At 36.3% G+C, this 18,931-nt stretch overlaps 1 protein-coding gene across 1 annotated transcript in view; it reads left to right on the top strand.

Annotated features, from left to right (window-relative positions):
• The window catches only part of RASA2 (RAS p21 protein activator 2), a 45,807-nt gene that overhangs the window by 18,848 nt on the left and 8,028 nt on the right, over positions 1–18,931 (top strand). The window contains exons 6-17 of the mRNA XM_053952009.1: positions 4,938–5,021; positions 6,787–6,859; positions 8,108–8,184; positions 9,574–9,672; positions 11,738–11,894; positions 13,059–13,207; positions 14,507–14,621; positions 15,069–15,143; positions 15,817–15,940; positions 17,320–17,426; positions 18,626–18,712; positions 18,806–18,883. Of these exons, the coding sequence (XP_053807984.1) occupies positions 4,938–5,021; positions 6,787–6,859; positions 8,108–8,184; positions 9,574–9,672; positions 11,738–11,894; positions 13,059–13,207; positions 14,507–14,621; positions 15,069–15,143; positions 15,817–15,940; positions 17,320–17,426; positions 18,626–18,712; positions 18,806–18,883 (1,225 nt within the window). The remainder of the gene's footprint in view (positions 1–4,937; positions 5,022–6,786; positions 6,860–8,107; positions 8,185–9,573; positions 9,673–11,737; positions 11,895–13,058; positions 13,208–14,506; positions 14,622–15,068; positions 15,144–15,816; positions 15,941–17,319; positions 17,427–18,625; positions 18,713–18,805; positions 18,884–18,931) is intronic.

Here is an 18,931-nt window from a genome sequence, read left to right as displayed (position 1 = left end):
TATGTTTTTTGCTAGTCACCAGGCCATGAGAAGACATTGAATTAGTAACTCCTTTAACAAAGCTGAAAGATAGAAAGGAGCAGAACTATGACAGACTAAAAGAGAAACAAGGAGTGGGCACAAATGTATTTATGTGTCTGTTTCTGACTCTTCTTTATAAACTGTTCTAAACTGGAAAATAATGGCCAAAGGAAAAAAAAAATCACCGAGAAAATAATTTGTGACATACAGACTATGATACTTGCCTTTCAGGAGCAATATTTTACTTTATATTCAAATTAATGATGTCTCAATGCAATGAAAATTAGATGCTTTTAAACCTCCACCAGTTAATTTTTTTCTAAGATAGGAGAATTCTAGATACTTGTGCTGGCTTCTGTGCGTAAGTTAAGTTGCTAATGGATTTCCACTGTGTTATTCCCTGAGAATCCAGAAATTCTACAAAGATGAAAAATAGTAGCTCCAACTTTATTACACAAGATGAAATGTGGTGTTAAGTGCACACACAATAGCAAGTAATTAAAAGGCTGTGATTCTGAGCATTACCGGGAGTCCCCTGTCACCTTGTGGCTAAACCAAAACCATGACTGGCTAGGCAGTGGATTTGTGCTGATTTGGGTCTGTAAACATGGGTGTAGAAGCTTTTTCTGCTGATCTTCTAGATGAGTTTTATGATTAGGATTGATTTTAAAACTCAATTCCAGTTGGTTTTTTTTTTGTCATAAAGCACAGTTAATCTTCCTTTGGTGAAGGACTGTCTTAGAGCTCATGTAGAGCAGGCTAAGCCCTGATTTTACACATAATTTTTGTATTAATTGCAAATTTGCTCTTAAGTTTCATGCAGATACACTCACAGACTGTGAATTAAAGCTTTGTTTTGTCTCTGATACTAATTGTTTCCTTTTCTAATGTGTGAATGAGGAGGGGGAAAAGTGCAAGGCATTACCTGCTGACACAGCGTGGGTTGGTTTTTTTTGAAACCGCAGTGGTGTGTATAGTAACACATTTCACAAATACATGTTTGCAGCTCTTGCTGGGAGTCCCTAAGAACAAGTTTGCATGGCCATTGTTTGCATATTTGCTGCTGCTGAAATAGATGATGCTTGAACAGTTTCTTGGCAAATTAGACAGTTGAGTGGTGGCACCTGCCTTCTCAGAGATCAACAGCCCTTCAGCTCTGAAAGAAGGTTTTGTGTATTTACAGTGTGAATACTTCAAAGCCCAGAAATAGTTTATTACAGCCAGATTTTGACTTCACTGCACATAACTTTCTAAATGAATTATACACCATGCTCTCTCGAATTGACCTGTCAGTTTGTTACTGTCCTGTTTATACTTTGTCTGCTCGCATGAAGTTGTTCTAGCAAACACAGCAATTTTTATGGAGTGTACATGCAGATATTAATGGCTGCAGTTAGGGAGTGTCTGTTGATTTGAATGATGGAGGTAGAGTCAGTCATTGAGGGGGTTTATTGTGGGCTGGGTCTTTTTAAGGACTTACTTTCATCTTCTAAGCTGAATATATGCCAGTTATATCTGAAAGGCTCTCATTTCCTGTATGAAACTCCTCTTGCACAACAAACTACTGAGATGAGAATTAATGAAAACTGAATCATATCTTACACTGTACTGGAACAGGGCAGCATCTGGAGAAAATAACCAAAGTTCTGTTACCTATTGCTTAGACGGCACATAAGCATATAGAAGTCTAAAATATAAAATAAAAGGCTTCTAAGTTCCTGTCTACTTCTTGAAACTCTATGCATTTATGCCTTTTGAATGACAACTGCCTAGCTAGGTAGATGGAATGATTTGTCAAAGCTGAAATATTTTTACTGTATGTTAGAAATGTATTTATTATGGTTGTCGGAATAGGAGTACATATTTAATGTTATTTTGTTTTTTGATTGGTCAAAATGTTTGGCATTTTGTTGGTGGTGGTTTTGCTGGGATTTCTTGGTTGTTGTTTTCCTTTTAAAGGAGACTGCAGTTGCAGCACTTTGCCTGATTCTTTGAGGAGAGGCAGTATTCCTGTGAAATTTGCTGACTAGGTAACTGAGTGAGGTTTTTTTTTGTTGTTGTTGCATTCATTTTCATTCCAATCTTCCATTTCTGTTAAGTCTACTCTAGTTTAGCCATTTCAAACATCTTCAGGATTTTTAAACATGTTTGCTGGAGGCTGTTTGTTTAGTAGCTTAAAAGTATCAGTAGTGATTCAGTGCAATGTGCTCAGTCCCTGGGGAGGAACAATCTAGCTCAGTAGCGCCGAGTTGGTTTAATGGCTTCCTATCCCTAATGGCTGCTTGCCTTTGGAGCTTGGGAGGGGTCCTGCATCAGCAGGGTAATTCAGTTTGCCGAACTGACAACTGGCTTTTAGGTTAAAAGCTTCCTGTGAAGAAGCAGAAGCTGCAGTTCAGCTGACTCAGCTGTGCTGTCACATGTGTGTCTAAAGCAGACTCCAGGCAGTACCTGCAGACTGAAGGGATGGCTCTGACTGGCTACCTTGGAGTGAGAGATCGAAGGGGAGGAGGTGAAAAAATTTGGAAGAAATTTTTGTGCCTGATAGGTGTGGAAGAGAGATTTGGGGATATTAGGTGGTGATGGTCAGGGGAGGTGTTGGACCAGGACAGGCTGTCTAATAAACTAGGCAGACTGTACTTGCTGGCAGCAGATCTGAGACTTGGGCAGGAGGTGAAAATGGAGTGCTAGAGCTGCCTCCACAGGGAGGCCAGCTGGAGCATGAAATCAACTTGAAGTGACAGATCCATGTGATGAATCCAGAGATTCTAGTTCTGCTGCAAGGCTGTGAAGTTGTCAGTAAAATGTTTTTCAATTTGCAGGAAACCACAAACAAGCCTTGCTTTAGTTTGTGTATGTTATGGTCAAGAGAACAGAACAGGCTGTGTAACTGAAAGTCCCACAGACTCATATCTGTTTGCTAGAGAAATCCAGGAGCTTGGTGATCATGTCAAAGACTGTAAGAAGAGAAATTGTGGTGTTCTTGTTAAAACAGCTGAATTCTCTTCAGATAAGGTTGACTGATCCATCTGCTATGAATTTCCTATGAGGTTCAAATTGCAGCTGATTTATAGGTACACTCAGCACTTGCACCTGAAACTGCAAAGCCTGAGGAGCTGCAGAGGGTGTTTTATGCTACAGGATGCCCATCAGTCTGAAAGAATCGAGTCCTGCCTCAGATCAGATACCCCAATGACTGAAAAGTCTAGACAGTTTAATTTTGTTGCCACTCTTCTGTGCCACTTATGTGTTGGAGGAGGAATCAATTAATGCTTATGAAACAACTGGATGTTTCAAGAACCCATTTAAATGGTGGGTTTGAAATCACTGTAGCGTTCATTGTGATTCAAAAATTATTGAAATGCTGAAGGCCACATGCTTGATAACTGGAAGAAAAATAACAAATGATTGTGCAGTGGTTCAGCACTAAATGTTCCCTGAACTGGCTAAGACAAAGGGACTTTTGGGGGGGAAAATACCATCTGGTTTATAATTGTGCATACTCCAAAGAGGGTGGAGTTTTGAGACAGCACAGGAGTGTTTGTGTCTGTTGGTTCCACTCTTGTGTTTGAATTTGCAGCTCCTGTTATTCTTTTAACACCATTTTTCTACAGCACATAAAGCATTTATTTTAAAATGTGTGCAGCTACATAAGTTCAACTTGATCTACACAACTTATTATTCCACATTATGATATTAGAACATTTACTTAATTGCTCATATGAATTTAGAGAAGTTATTTTTTCCTTAAGTTGCCTAGGTTTTGGATTTTGTTCAAACTAGCAAATTATGACAATTGAAACTTTCTTGAATTAATTTAGTTAAATTCCTGCAATACAGCTGAAAAATACATTATTTTATAGAGAACAGGAATACAACATTCAGATCTTACGAAATTTTTGTAATCTGCGGAATGTTTCTGGACTTAAATTCCAGTGTGTATGGTTAGGTTAGAGCATCATTTTACTCGAAAGTCTGGTTTCTGCTACAAACTCTTCTGCTTCACTTTTGTTGTTCCAGTTTTTTTTTTTAGTTAATGCTCATATGTGGGCAGCATCTGAAGGTTAGGCCACTTGCTGAGCCAGCTCTGTTGTTGCTGCTGTGATGATTCAAAGATTGCAAGACTTTACAAAAGGTCCAGAAGAGGTTTCTCTGTCTCCATGAGCATTAGTTGCCAACCATCCTGTCCCTTTTGCATCAGGACTGGTGAACAGTGTGCCTGTGTACCTGTTAAACATCAGTTTACCACTTACTCTATGAATTATGGAAGAAAACAGTATTTTGAAAAGGGCCTGTTAACCCTGATGGTCATTTAACCCTGAACATGGACTATTGTGAAAAAGGATTGAAAATAAACCTTAGGCACTATTTCAAAGACAGAGCTAGAACTATATACTATATTAGTTTCAGATATTTAATTTTAGATATAATTTCAGGATTTGACTTTGCATTTCTTAGCATAATTCAGAAAGTAATTTGTCCAAAATTAAATATTTCAATCCATTTCAACGCCTTTCAGATACAGTTGCTGCCATTGGTTGAGGCCAGATAGCTTTTTGTGGGCCTTGAAAAATCAAATTCAAGTTAATGAAATCTGCAATTTTTCCTAACATATAGCAGTTCATTTTACTTAGGATTTTGTCATTCATGTATGATACTGGAGTTTCTTTATCAAAGCAATTTCAAGAGTTTTGTTCTCTGAGAGCCCGCCAAGTCTGACTGTATACTTGAGTATTATTTTGTGTTACCATCTAGAGATCTTCTTCAAGTACATGCAGTGTGTTGGATCAGTGTATAGCAATATCTCTGTCTAATACAGCAGGATATAAAAAGTTTTCAAAAAGAAAGCATTGTTTGGATTTTATTTTTTAAAGCCAAATAATTGCTTCACTGATCTATCGTTTGCCTTTTCCTTATAGCATAAAGGAGTGCCATGGGTTACCTCTTATAAACGGACAGAATTGTGATCCTTATGCAACAGTCTCTCTTGTGGGTCCTTCCAGGTAACATTTTAATATAAAATGAATAAATCTAAAAATGGTGTAATGTTGAATTGGAAAAGAAAGTAATAGGTTTTAAGCAAAATCTTTAAAATACAGAAAAATCTTCCAGTGCTCTCATGTGTACATCACATCTCCATGGATACTGTTCTCTCCCTTCCCTGGCATATGCTCAAGCCTGGGATGGTGTTTGGTCTGTCTGAATTGTCTGCACTAGCATGACTCAGTTATTTCTTACATTTTGTATTGGATTTCTGCACTGTACTTCCTGTTAATTTATGTGAAATTCCTGTCTGTTGTGATACAGTCAGTTGCTCACTCACCTTCCTCTCTTATCTGTTTTTCTTAATGTGTGGGTTTCTTTGCAGCAAATATGTAGTAATTGGGAGGAGACGAGAGAGGAGAGGTTCTGGAACACCTTCAGGATGCTGTGTTCAAAGTCCACACAGTCCAAATACCTCCTTGTTTGGGACCAGTAATCCTCAGTGACTGCTGGGTTTTTTCGTTTAAGAAAAATCCCCCATCCCACACATTCACTATGTCCCTGCCCAATATGAGGATAGGATTCAGTTGCTTCTTTTTTTGCCCCATCAGACCCTTTCCTTTTTCTGGTGCTGAGGAATTGCCTTTTTGAGCATAGTGCCAGGATGTGTTGTACCAGACTTGCTTGGCCTAAAGACTTTGGAAGGATTGTCCCTGAGTAAGCTCTGCATGGAGCATTTTTTTTTCTCCTTGGTAATAAATGATCATATTTTTAGGTTTGGCTTGGAGGGTTTTTTGTTTTGTTTGTTTGGGTTTTTCCTAAGAAGACTAGGGAGGCTCACCCATTATACTTAGGAATCATGGGGCCAAATGGCAAAGAAGGTAAATTGACATACATTTTCTGTTTGAGTCCTGTGATATGGATGGAAGTGGGAGAATGCTGGTCCCACAAAATATTTACCCTGTTAGTATGGGAATATATGTGCAAATCTGACAGGAATTCCTGGTTAAGATTTTCCAGTCTTATGCATGCGTGACTCAAGGACTATGACTGGAATATTTATATGTTCAGTGCCTGAAAATAGGTAGTTGATACTTAGGGCAATTTTTCTTCTCCCTTGTCTGTTTTTCTCACATATATTTCTTGCATTTGGAAAGCCATTTTATACTACCACAGCCCTTTGCTAAATAAATAAATAAATAAAACTGTATTCCTTTATCAAACTTGTAAAATTAAAAAAAAAAATACCAAAACCAACCCACAAGGAAGTGGGGGCAGTTGTTTTGTTTGACCCTGTGCTGCTTCATATCTAACATGAGCAGCAGTTGCTTTCAAAGAAAACCTTCAGTGTCTTGGGTAGAAGCCTCTGTCTATAAAGAAGTAGTGGGTACTTCACCAGCCGAAGAGGGTGGGAAACTGCAGATGGACAAGACAAGGAAAAGTATGTTCATTACCTTCAGGCAGTGGTAAAGAAATTTAAATTCTAAGTGAATTAGAAATTGTTAATGTATTTTAATATATGTAAGTTTTACCTGTTTGTGAAATTAAATACAACCTTTGAGTTGGATAGATGCATGGTTAGCTAGATACAGCATTTAAAATATTAGCTCTTTAAACTGTATTGTGAAGATGAACTAATTTTAAGATTTTCCTCGTTGATCAAAGTGAATTGTAGAATAACAAAAAATGTTTAACGTAAATGCATGGGTCCTTCTTGACAATAGAATGTCTTTATAATTGTGTGTTTAAGTTGTCTATGGTAAAAATTTTACCACATTGGAACAGGAATGACCAAAAGAAGACCAAAGTTAAGAAGAAAACAAGCAATCCGCAGTTTAATGAAACATTTTATTTTGAGGTAACTTTCTGTGTGCTGTTCTTCCTGTTTATCTATTTTATGCAACCCTTCAGATACTTTTAAGCAAGCTGCATAGCAGTACCTAATGCAGAAAGCTCTCTTCAGACAAATTGAAGAGCTTTAACTGGCCTCTCAAATGTAAGTGGATGACATACTGAAATTTCTGTCTGCCTGACAATAGCATTCCCCTCCAATTGCTGTGTGAGAAATTACTTTCTCACAAGCACATATATGAAGGTAATTCCCTATCTTGAATCACTTTATATATCATCTGTTACCATCTGGAATTCTGAGATAACTTTAACCTATCCCATGGACTTCTATTTCAATATTTTCAAGCTTGACCTAAAAAACCCAAACAACATATTTATTTAATAAACTAAAATAGTGATTATACCCAAAAAAGTTTATTTTATTTTAAAAATTTAACTTTATTAACTTGTTATTTAGGAGTTGATTTCAATTCTACATGAGTTATCTGACAGTAAAGAAATTATGAGTTTAAATTTTCATCTGATTTGTGTCAGTAGTAAAAATCAGATTCACATTTAAAGCATGCTGTACTGAGAGTTGGAAGGCGTACAACTATTACATGTGCCTCAAATGTATTATAATTTACTGTGTTTTTATAAATCTGCTGTGGGGCTTGAGTGAGAAATAGTTTCATACCTATGCACAGTTTCAATGCATGTGTGTGTCTCAGTTGACCTGCTTAAGAATACTGAGTGTGATTTCTTAGGAAGTTAGCTATTAGGATAAAAATGTGATCCAAACCGCTCCAGTAACTTTTTGATTTATGATTTATTGGAGTTAAATTGAGAATGCAGTCCATCAAGAAATGAGGAAAGTGCAGATGAAAGGTTACAATGTCTTGTAACTAGGGCAAGAGTGAGCTTCCGATTTGTTGTTTCTTTAAACATTTCAGAACTGACTTCAGTGCTTTCATAGGTCTCACGCTTAAGCAAAAGAAATTGTTGCCAGTTTCATGTCATACTTCTTGTTGTTCTTTCTAATAGGTCTATACTGTAATTCCCTCATTTATCAGCCTTCAGTAGTTTTCACTATGAACCCTTCTTGACCCATTTTTCTCCTGCTTTCTGGAAAAAGGCAGTTTGTTTGGTCAACTGACCTTTTTCCTTTGTATAAGGAACAGTAGCTATTTACTTATGCTAGAGGCAGGGAGGGTTTTCTTTGATATTTGATATCCATAATACAAAAAATGTGTTAATAGGAGGAATTTACTTGCAGGTAACCAGGTCCAGCAGTTACACCAAAAAGTCCCAGTTTCAGGTGGAAGAAGAAGATATTGAGAAACTAGAAGTCAGGTAAGTTATGTGGATTAGAAAGTGATTACATAGAATCATTAATAATCATAATATTTTATCATCAAGACAATAAATACCTGTCTTATCTTAGTGTAGCTCCATAGAATTACTGATCAGACTTGTAGAAAAGGTGACATAGAAAATTTATCTTTTTTTTTACTTTTATTTCTTACTGAAGATTAGTTGGTTTTTTTTGAAGTAAATAATGGTTGAGTGTATCTAGCCGCCTGAACTTACTTCCCGTGCCTATGAGTACCTTCTATCAAATTATATTAATTTGGCCAGAATATTGGTAATAGAACTGGTACTGAAAGATACCAGCATACCTGATCCTAGTCTGTAGTTTCAAATATATTTGGCTGGCTTAATAAAAAAAAGAGGAGAAAGCCTCTTTTATGAGATTCTTACAATTTCACTTTGCTTTTTAGAGGAACATTTGTCTTTCATCTTTTCCTTGCAAATGCAAATACTCAAAGTATGTTCTCCTTTTCTGCTGCTTTACCCTCAGAGCAGGTCTTTCTGTATTTATGCAATGTAGTTAGAACTGCAGAGAGCCCTGTACTCAGTTTCTTTTATTTCTTGTGCTCCTGCACATACATGCACCAAATTTGCTGAATGACAGAAAGTCTTCAAGGCCAGCATATGTTTCCTAACAGGCATCAGAAGAAAAATTTAGCAGTTAATCCAAATAGCCATTATAGAACTAACTTGGTATGTGTGTTTTTAACTATTAGCTTCATTAATTAGAACTGTATGTTTCATTGTAGATGCAAATATATTTAGAAAAAATAGTCATGCCCCAACAAATCTAGTTTTTTTTTTGTTTGTTTGTTTTTGTGTTTTTGTTTTTTTTTTTTTTTTTTTTTTGTTCTTAACAACTGCTGTCTGTCAGAAATGTCAGAGAGGTAAGAAGTAATAGAACAAACCCAGGGTGCATGCCTGGAGCCGGATCCCCTTTGAGGTTGTAAGCGTACGAGCTGCTGCTTGGAGAAACAAGCGCATGCGTTGGTGTGGCATTGCAGTGTCCCAGATTCTAGCAGTTAGGTAGACATTTAAATATATTGGTTAAAAAGTTCACTTGAATTACCTGAGAAGAAACATGCACAGTTTTGGGGGTGGAGACTGCGCAGAACCCGTACATTGTGCCAGTATCACTTTTATTTACTGATGCAAGGTCTGCAAGTCTTAATTTTCACTGTTTGTTTCTTTATCTGTTCTTTATGGATTAATAAGCCACTTGTTTGTGTCTTCTTGATTTATTTAGAATGGAGTGAGATTTCTAACATTTGCTGCCTGCATGCATGTGGATTGGTGCTGTAAGGCAGTTATTGTAAACTTGATTATTTCTCTCTGGGAGAAAAGAAAATTAAGCAATGTTCCTGTTTTCAGGGTTGACCTATGGAATAATGGGAATCTGGTACAAGACATCTTTCTAGGAGAAATTAAAGTTCCTGTGAAGGTGTTAAGAAATGATTCCTTTCAAGCATGGTGAGAAATGGTGATTCGGAAGTGAATTTGCTTGTCTTGCATGGTTTTTTTTGCAAAGGATATGTTTTACTCTACCTCTTCATTAAAGTGTGTTTTCCTGTTCTAATCTAGGTGAAACATGTTTCTAGAGCTTCCCTGCTCAATAAATTAACCTTGTCAGCAGGCTCATTTAGCTCTGCTCTTCCCCATGTCTGCACATAATCACAGAATAGTGGCATGTTTGATGGGGAAGTGTGGAGAGTGAAGGGAAGATGGACTGTAACTGTCTCTTGGTCAGGTTGCTGGATTTCAGTGATCTCTGTGTGCTCTTCAGCCTACCCAGCAAACCTGGAGCTTCTCAGAATTGCATCACCTGTAATTAAATTCCTAAGTCAGACTTCCAGAATGACTGATGGAGAGTTTATTTGATCATTAAGTATGGGGTTTTTTTTTTCTTTTTTGGGGAGACTCTGGAAGTATCTTCTAGAAGCAACCCAATATCATATCAAGGGAGCAGGCACAGGAACTGGAAGGGTGAAGTATGAAGGGAATTCAGGAAAGAAGCACTTCTGCATGGGTCATCTCAGCACCCTCCTTTCTGATGTTTTAGGAAGCAGGAGCCCATCTCTAGCTCCTTTACTGTCCCAAATGCTTAGCAGCAGGAAAGGATGAGTGCAAGGGATTTGAGTGCCTCCAAGTGTGTAAAATATTCTGCTTCTAGTAAACCTTTCAGTACAGGGAAAAGCATGGAGGAAGTGCTTTCATATTCACACAGAAAACACATGGGAAGGACATGTGTAAATAGGAACTAAATGTAACACAGGTCTTGGCCAGGAACCATTATGGCTCTGCTCCATGTACCCACCTCAGGTTCCAAGTGTCTTGGATGTTGAATTCAGACTCTTGGCGCTTGAATGTGATCCTGTAGGTGTTTGTGCTGGAGTTTCTGGTTTTTTGCATGGGCTTGTTCTGCCAGTGTCTCATCAACAGCTGTATGACCATATTAACATAAAAACAGGCATCTGTTAACAACCTGGAGAGAGAAAGATTGTATCAGCATGGGCTCATTGGCAGTGAGCTGTTGGTGTAGCTTTTTGAACTCTAACTCATGTCTAGTTCTCTTGAGTGTGTCTGCTAATATGCTTTGTAGGCACACTTTGCATTGAACATCCTCATATCCAAGTATGATCTGCTTATCAAAAACAATTCTGTGATTAAAAATAAGAAATATTTTATACTATTGCTAATTTATGTAATATGGTTTTGAATGCAGCTGAGGTACAGCAGAGAAATTATCTGTACTACTAAATATTTGGAAAATAAGCCTAAGAGTCATGCTGTTAAGGAGAGGTTCTCCTGGTAAATCAGTTTTATTTTATGTTAGCATGCCTTCATCAGCACTGCATCTGATTATGAAAAAAAGGTCTCATCTCCTGCTTGTAGAGCTATATGATTGTAAAAGAATATTTGGAGATAGGGTTTCAGTTTGTTGGGATGTGTGTTAAAACTACTGTGACACCACTTAAAAGCTGTTAACATTTTTGTAGAGCTGCACCTCCTGTTGGAATGCAGTGAAACTGCAGCCAATGAATTGTTGAATGTATTTTCTATTAAGAGTAGAAAAAAAAAAATCTGCCTTTTCCCTGTATCTTGTTTCTCAAGAGTGGAGCCTGTTAATGTTATGTGCTTTTTCTGTCTCAGCCAAGACCATTTAAATTTTTCACATTAGCTGTTTCACCTGCAGTGTCCAACACACTAAATATAACCTAGATGTAAAATGAGATGGCCCAGTGTAATCTCAAACTATTCCTGCTATTCCCTGTTAACCTACCAAAAGTATATCCTATTCTACTGTTTGCAAAGATGTGAGAAAAAAAATATAAGTTCCATTGTGTGTTAAAGATGAATTAAATGTTGCTCATGTTTTTACTTTTCTCAAGGGGGGTTTTTTTCTGAGTTTTTTGCCAGTTTTCAGATACAATGCATGTATACTGAAATAGTTAAGTGTGATACTTTGCTTTATTATGGAATTAGTCAAATGAATGAAATAGGTATCTAATATTTATAATTGTCCTGTTGCTTACAGGTACTTACTTCAGCCAAGAGAAAATGGAAACAAGTCTTCTAAAACTGATGATTTGGGATCACTTAGATTAAATATCTGTTACACTGAAGACTGTGTACTTCCATCGGAGTACTACACTTCTCTAAGGAACTTGCTGCTAAAATCTTCAGATGTTCAGGTACTTTTGTTGAAAATTTAATTGAAGTGAAAACTAAAAATGGATTATGCAGTTGTGAGACAATATGAATTACTCATATCTAGATAATTGGTTTTGTTTATTTGTTGTAATTACTTCTGTCACACCCAGATGAACAGCTTCTAGAGCTCTTCTGCTCCAAAGTACCAGGATTTTCTTCTTATTTTAGAAGAATCAGTGGAGACAAAAATAACCTCTGCTATGTACCTGGAGGAGATAAAATACTTTCTTGCTATTGGTTGCTCTTTTCAATATTGTATTTTTCCATTGGCTTCTTGGATTTAGAGGTTTTCCAGGGACACTGATTCATTACTGGCACTGAAGGGCAGATAATTAACAAAAAGGATCTACTTCAGAATTTATTTCAAATTCTATTTCTGAATTGCTTCTGCCTTCCCCAGGATGTTAATCAGCATGACTGGATTTCTCACCAGGACATGGTGACAAAGAGCAAAGTGTGGTAGAGTGTTTACAAAACATTGGGACAGGAATCAAATCGTAGTAACCAGACTTTATATGCTTAGGTCTTTTACAGCTTTTCATCAATTCAGTGTTAGTGAAGTACTGACAGAGGAGAAGAAAGATAGAGGAGGCAGATGTGACTAAAGTATTTGCTGGCCCGTATTCAAATACTGCTTCGCTGGAATTCAGGAATAGCTGAGTATATAGGTAGCAGCAGTCAGCTGTGGTCTTCTCTACTGAAATAATTTAGGTTTTGTATTAAAATTCCCAACTGTACAGTGGCAACAAACACTTCAGAAGGGTGAGAACTTAATTGTAATGTCCCTTGATTGTAGGTTTATAAAGATACAGTCATATAAAGATACATGACATTATAGTAAAACAATTGCTTTCTGCCTCTAACTTGGGTTTGTAACAAAGCCATAGTGTAACCCTTTAGGGAGAATGAGTAGGATGAGTAGCTACTGAATTCCATTCTATAATTATATTTATAGAGTAGATAATACTAATTTTCAGTTAAGTAACTCTGGAATGGAAGTGTTTAATTGCCATGTTACACAGCAAATATTGACACTTTCTGTTAACAAACTGTCTATAGTCTCATTAGATTTGATCTATAGTTTTTCAAATACACAAAGAAGATTTGACTGCTTTACTCAGATTTCATATTCTGCTTTCTCACAGCCTGTTTCTGCATCTGCTGCCTACATTCTGAGTGAAGTGTGTCGAGACAAGTATGATGCTGTGCTGCCTCTGGTACGGCTCTTCCTGCACCACCATAAGCTGGTTCCCTTTGTTGCAGCAGTGGCAGAACTAGATCTGAAGGACACCCAGTATGTATTTCATGTTTATTGATGTCATCCTTTCTAAAATTAATCTTAGACTTTCACAGGGCTTCATGATACAGCACTGATAAGTAAGCCCTTTGGTTTCTGTCTCTCATGTAAAACTGACTAAATGTATTCCTCTTTCAATGCTCATTTTAAAAAGCATTCATTAAACTCACTTTGAAGCTGGGAGTCAGTGTTAAGGGTGCTGGGCATTTTGGTAAAACTTTTTACAGAGAGTACATAGTTTTTCTTAGAGTGTATAGTTTTTATTTTAAATGTCTTTATTTGACCACACCACAGTAGAATTTGACTACTGTGCATTAGATCAAAACTTACAAACTCAGATGGAACATCTTTAAATTGTTGACAATCTTATCCTGTTTCCTTTAACATGTGGCTTAAATGAGGGCTGCTCTTTTTCTGCAAAGTTACCATGTAATTAAGAATGTGGCCTGCATGTCTTGCAAGCAGCAAGCACAGGAGTTTCTCCAAGCAGCAGCATATGGTCTGTGAATTTGCAGCTCTCTGGTTAGGAGAGAAATAAAGCAGATGTGAGTAGCAATCACTGCAATGCCAGGTCATGTCCAGTGGAGGTGTGGAGGGATTTTGTCACCACAGGACAGTTAATTTCAAGGCACTTAGTCTTGATTTAAATAATGTGAGACAGCTTAACTGTGTAGAAAGAGGTGACTCATAGAAAATGATTTTCTAAACTGCATTTTAGTACACACATTCCATTGTAATTAAACTGTAACAAAGGCAGCTTAAACTAAATCTCTTAGATTAGAAAGATACACTTTGCACAGCTAGCTGTCAGTTTTCTTCAGCAGCTGTAATGAATAAAAATATAACCTTGGATTAAATTATGCTTTGGTTTAAGTGTCTGGGTTTAGTGGTGTAGTGTAGCAGTGTGCTGTAGCTCCAGATATTTTCACCATGACTACTGCAGGAGAAATTGTATATTGCTGAGGTACAATTTTCATTATTTTGGGATTTTCTCCAGTTATTCTTTCTCATGTTCCACACTGCACTATAATTTTAATTGTATGAAATTTCTTAGGCTTTTTCTTATGGCTTTATTTATGTTCCTGGGTTTGGTAATTGCTGTAATAATATTCTTGTTCATACTCTTTTTGTTACTGAATGCCATTGGAAACTTGGTATATGTGTTCTGGAATTCCTGATTAAAATATATTGCAAATTTTTTAAAATAATTATTTAATAGCAAGATAGAGTATAAATAAAATTTTGTAACTGAACTTTTTGTTTCCCTGTTCAAAGAAAATAATTTATTTTTTACAGAGAAGCAAACACAATCTTCAGAGGCAACTCATTAGCAACTCGGTGTGTAGATGAAATGATGAAAATAGTGGGGAAGCACTACCTAAAGGTTACTTTGAAACCTGTTATTGATGAGGTATGTTATCCTACTGCAACTTCTTTGGGGAAGCTCAGCCCTCTTGAAGTATCCATCTCTGTTGGATAGACATTCTTGTTTCAGCTCTGTGGTAGGAATTACTCATGTAGGGGAATCCTAGAGGAAAAATTAATTGAGCAATAATTGCTTAAGTTTAGTGGGAGGAGCTGTGTTTTGTTATTTATGTTCCAGATGCTTCAAAAGAAAGAGTCAGTGAAAGTCATTGCGGCCTCTAACACATAGCAGAATGTGCCCATGTGATGCTTCATGTAATCAATCATTTGAAAATGCACAAACAAAAGTGAGGATGATCATTGCATGTTGTTAAAGATGGTTAGGACCTATTTAGAACATTATTCCTAAATATAAGAATCTGGTTTTTAATGAGTGCATTTCCATACTTTGTCTAAAAAATTGAACTCCTATAGTTTTATTTGTTTGTTTCAGATATGTGAGTCTCCTAAACCCTGTGAAATAGATCCCATCAAATTAAGAGAGGGGGATAATGTGGAAATTAATATGGTGAGTTTCCCAACTGGTCTCAAAATCTGAAAGAAGCATTTTTTAAAGCAGCTCTTCGTAATGGAAAATGAGTAACTCATAGTAGCAATATAACTCTGTTTTCAGAGTAAAGAAAGAAAAAGCTGTATTTTCTTACTCTTCTTTATGAAGACAGCAATGGAAAAGTCCAGTGGAAAATGAGACAGAGAGGAGAAACTAAAGATGACAGTCATTCTAATCAGTTATTTTGGTGTTTTGATTCCTGATGTCCTGTCCTCAGCATCTAGATTATGATGTACCTAATTAGAACTACTCTAGCATTTTTCATTGAAGTTTTGCTGGCTGCTTCCCTCTTATCAGAGTATGCTGATGTTTAAGGCAGCAGTTGCTGCAATAAAGTTAATGTTACCTTGATATACATGGGAAATGTTCCTTCCCTGTTGTCAGATGACAAAACCAGGAATTGATAGGTAGTTTCTGTTGCTAGACAGTGCTTAGATACTTTAAGTAAATACCATTAAACTACCTTTTAACAGTAGTAATGCCATATAAACATTATGAGGCTTTTAAAATATGCACTGTAGTAGAATTCAGTTTTGAATAGTCAGACAATGTTATGTTTGTGCCCAGGGAAAAGAAAAGGTGAAATATGAATGTTCATGGTCTGAAAAAATACCTTTTTTCATAATTGCAGGAAAATCTCCGATATTACGTGGACAAAGTGTTCCGTGAAATAGTGCGGTCAAGTATCAGTTGTCCTACACTAATGTGTGATGTTTTTTATTCCTTGAGGCATCTGGCTGCCAAAAGATTTCCAAGTAAGTGTTGTCTAAAAACTCCTCAAAGTGGTGTTCAGACTGAAAACTTCTGCAGTTACTTTATGGGGATTGTTAAAATTCTTGTCTTGTCCAAAGCTGTGCCCTGAACTTTGACAGGCATTTGTTTTTCTGTAAGTTATAGTGAAACTTTGTGGTCAGTCAAGAGCTATTTTTTGTTTTCTGATACAAAAATATAGCAAGTCAGAAACTGCAAGACAGCAGCAAATGAGAAGTCAGCAAAAAAAGTACAAGATAATAGAAAAAAAGCACAAGCAAGACAGGAAGTGATTTATTTGAAAGATACTTAAAATTTTTAAGAGATGTTCTGTTTATTGCTTCTAAAGAAGCATGATGTGAACTTGAAAATCAATTTAGCATTTGCATCTTTACATGAACTGTCACTCTGTTATTGATGACCAGCACATTCATAAGTTCTCTGAAGTTAGCTTTAGTACTGCTATAGCTAAACTAGTTATGGGTAGTTTTGAGGAGGGTGGATAATAAAAATTATTTAATGGGTTTGTAAATATGACCTGTATTAGAATAGCTTTATTCTTTCAGAATGCTTTTAATATCAGATTAATGTAGTGGGTCTGAAGTACTCATACTTCAGTCAGTTAAAATCTGAAATGTCCTGTAAGAAGCTACAGGTGAAGAATATGCTCCTTATAATGCGGAAGATCTCACTGATACATGTTTATCACTGAAACTGAGCCATAAATTGCTCTGGTTCAGACAGTCAATTCAGAAAAGCTGACCTACCAGATCAGATTGTAGTGGTCATTAGAGTAAGAATGTGACCTCACTGTGTTTCCCAGTATAAAAGTAAATATACCCAAAATATTTAATGAGAAAATTCTCATTTACATCATCAGAATTATATAACAGCATGGGCTTGTGATGCGACTCAGAATTGCAATTATATTTGTTCCTATGCGTTGACTGTATTTGTCATGCGGCATTAATGTATTTGAATTATCAGTGAGTAGCTTTCCAGGTGAATAAATGCAATAGCCCCAGAGTTTAGAGGCAGCTGCTGCAGTGTTTTATCTCTGGGTGCAGCATCCAGCCAGTCCCAATCAACTGTGTATGTAAATGCTTGCAATCATCTCATTGTTTGTCCCAGTGGAGTTGATGAGCCAGTTGTATGGGAATAGAACTTCTTTTCAGATAAATAAGCAGTAAACACTCCACTATAAGGAGAACATTTCTTACCATGACCACCCTTCTCATTTCATGCACTTCATTGATTTTTCTAATCTATTTTAAAATATGAATGTCTCCTCTGGTGTTATCTTCTTAAGGATTTTTATGTTAACTGTCTTCATGATTTCCTGTTAAGTTCAGTGCATGTTACATTTCATGGTTTTTCTCTGCAGATGACCCTCATGTACAGTATTCTGCAGTGAGCAGCTTTGTGTTTCTTCGTTTCTTTGCTGTAGCCGTAGTCTCACCTCATACTTTTCATTTACGACCTCACCATCCAGTAAGTCTTGTGAAGCTTTGTTCTGTTTTATTCATTCCGTCAGATCTGTTTGGGAAGGCATAAGTTACTTTCAGTATCTGGGAAATAAGATGAATAAATGTCTCTAGGTTCAGTTTCCAAAAGAAGTAAGATATTTGCAATTCTTCAAGCATCAGATATTTCAGTCTTTATGGGGTGTATTCTCAAATGATGTGGAAGAGCTTTCAATATTAAAGATGCTGTGCTTTATTTGGGAATGTGCTTCTGGGGTGAAATAGCAACATGACTGAGGGTCCTTTAAGGTATAGGCCTAAACTGCCATGAGTCTTTCCACCAAGGAAATGAAACATCCAGACATGTATTACCATGTGGGTCTTAAGCAGAGGTTGTAGCATTATCCAGTAATTGGTTGGTGTATTTATCCTGGACTCCACTAGTTACAATGGGTTCACAAATTTTCTGGTTTTGTTTGTCAAGTAGATACAGTACAAAACAATTCCAAAGACAGGAATATCAAGATTTAAAAACCTGTATTTTTCACATTAAATACAGAAAACATATGAACAATCTGCTTCTCTAGAGGTTATCATTATTACCTTATTTTATTTACTTAGTTGTGTTGTGCCTTCAAAAGAAAAAGATATACTTACTCAAATTCATTGTTTTGACATGATCCATTTTTTTGAGTAAAAAAATTACAGAATTTTAACATGTGAGGATTAAACATCTAAAAGGGAACAGCAAGGCCACTTTTGGAGGCTGTGTTTATAATTCTGCATTAAAATGCAATCGGTGAGGTAGCAAACAAATCAAGTAAAAGCATTAAAGACAAAATTTTAAATTTCACTTTTTATTATGAAGACTTGGACCATTTGTCCTGCAGTGGTTCTTTATGTTTATTGTTCAGAGGTTTGTTAGATGTGTAGTAATGATTACAGGATTTGAGGGTTTCCAAAGTTTTATAGATAAAAATGTTTCCCCGGTACTAATATTAAATTCTAGTGATAGTGACTAAAATATTAAACACTATGCAGTAGCTGATAAACTAGATCATTTCATATGCTTTTTTTTTTCTTTTGGGGCAAAGAAAAGGAATGAAGATGTACCAGATTTACTGCATTGTGTAATATAATACTCTTTCTTGACATTTTAATTTTTTAATCAGTTCTACCCGGAACTCTGAAAATGTATGACTTCTGAATTTTGTTTCCTTGTTTTAGGATGCACAGACTTCTAGAACATTAACTCTTATATCAAAAGCCATCCAGACTCTGGGGAGCTGGGGAAGTTTGACCAAAAGCAAACTTGTAAGGCTGTTAAAATTCTTTCTCATTTCAAACATTCTGCTTATTGAAAGTTCATATGAAAGTTTATTTATGTCAATATACTTTTCCTTTCAGTCAAGTTTCAAGGAGACATTTATGTGTGAGTTTTTCAAAACATTTCAAGAAGAAAAATTTACTGAATCTGTTAAAAAGGTACCTTTCAACTGTATTTTTTTTAATTGTTGGTGTAGCTGATTAATC

This window comes from Vidua chalybeata, chromosome 10, assembly GCF_026979565.1.
Source record: "Vidua chalybeata isolate OUT-0048 chromosome 10, bVidCha1 merged haplotype, whole genome shotgun sequence".
Lineage (NCBI taxonomy): Eukaryota > Metazoa > Chordata > Aves > Passeriformes > Viduidae > Vidua > Vidua chalybeata.
Note: the sequence above shows the minus strand (reverse complement) of the source record. Positions and strands in the feature narration are given on the sequence as shown.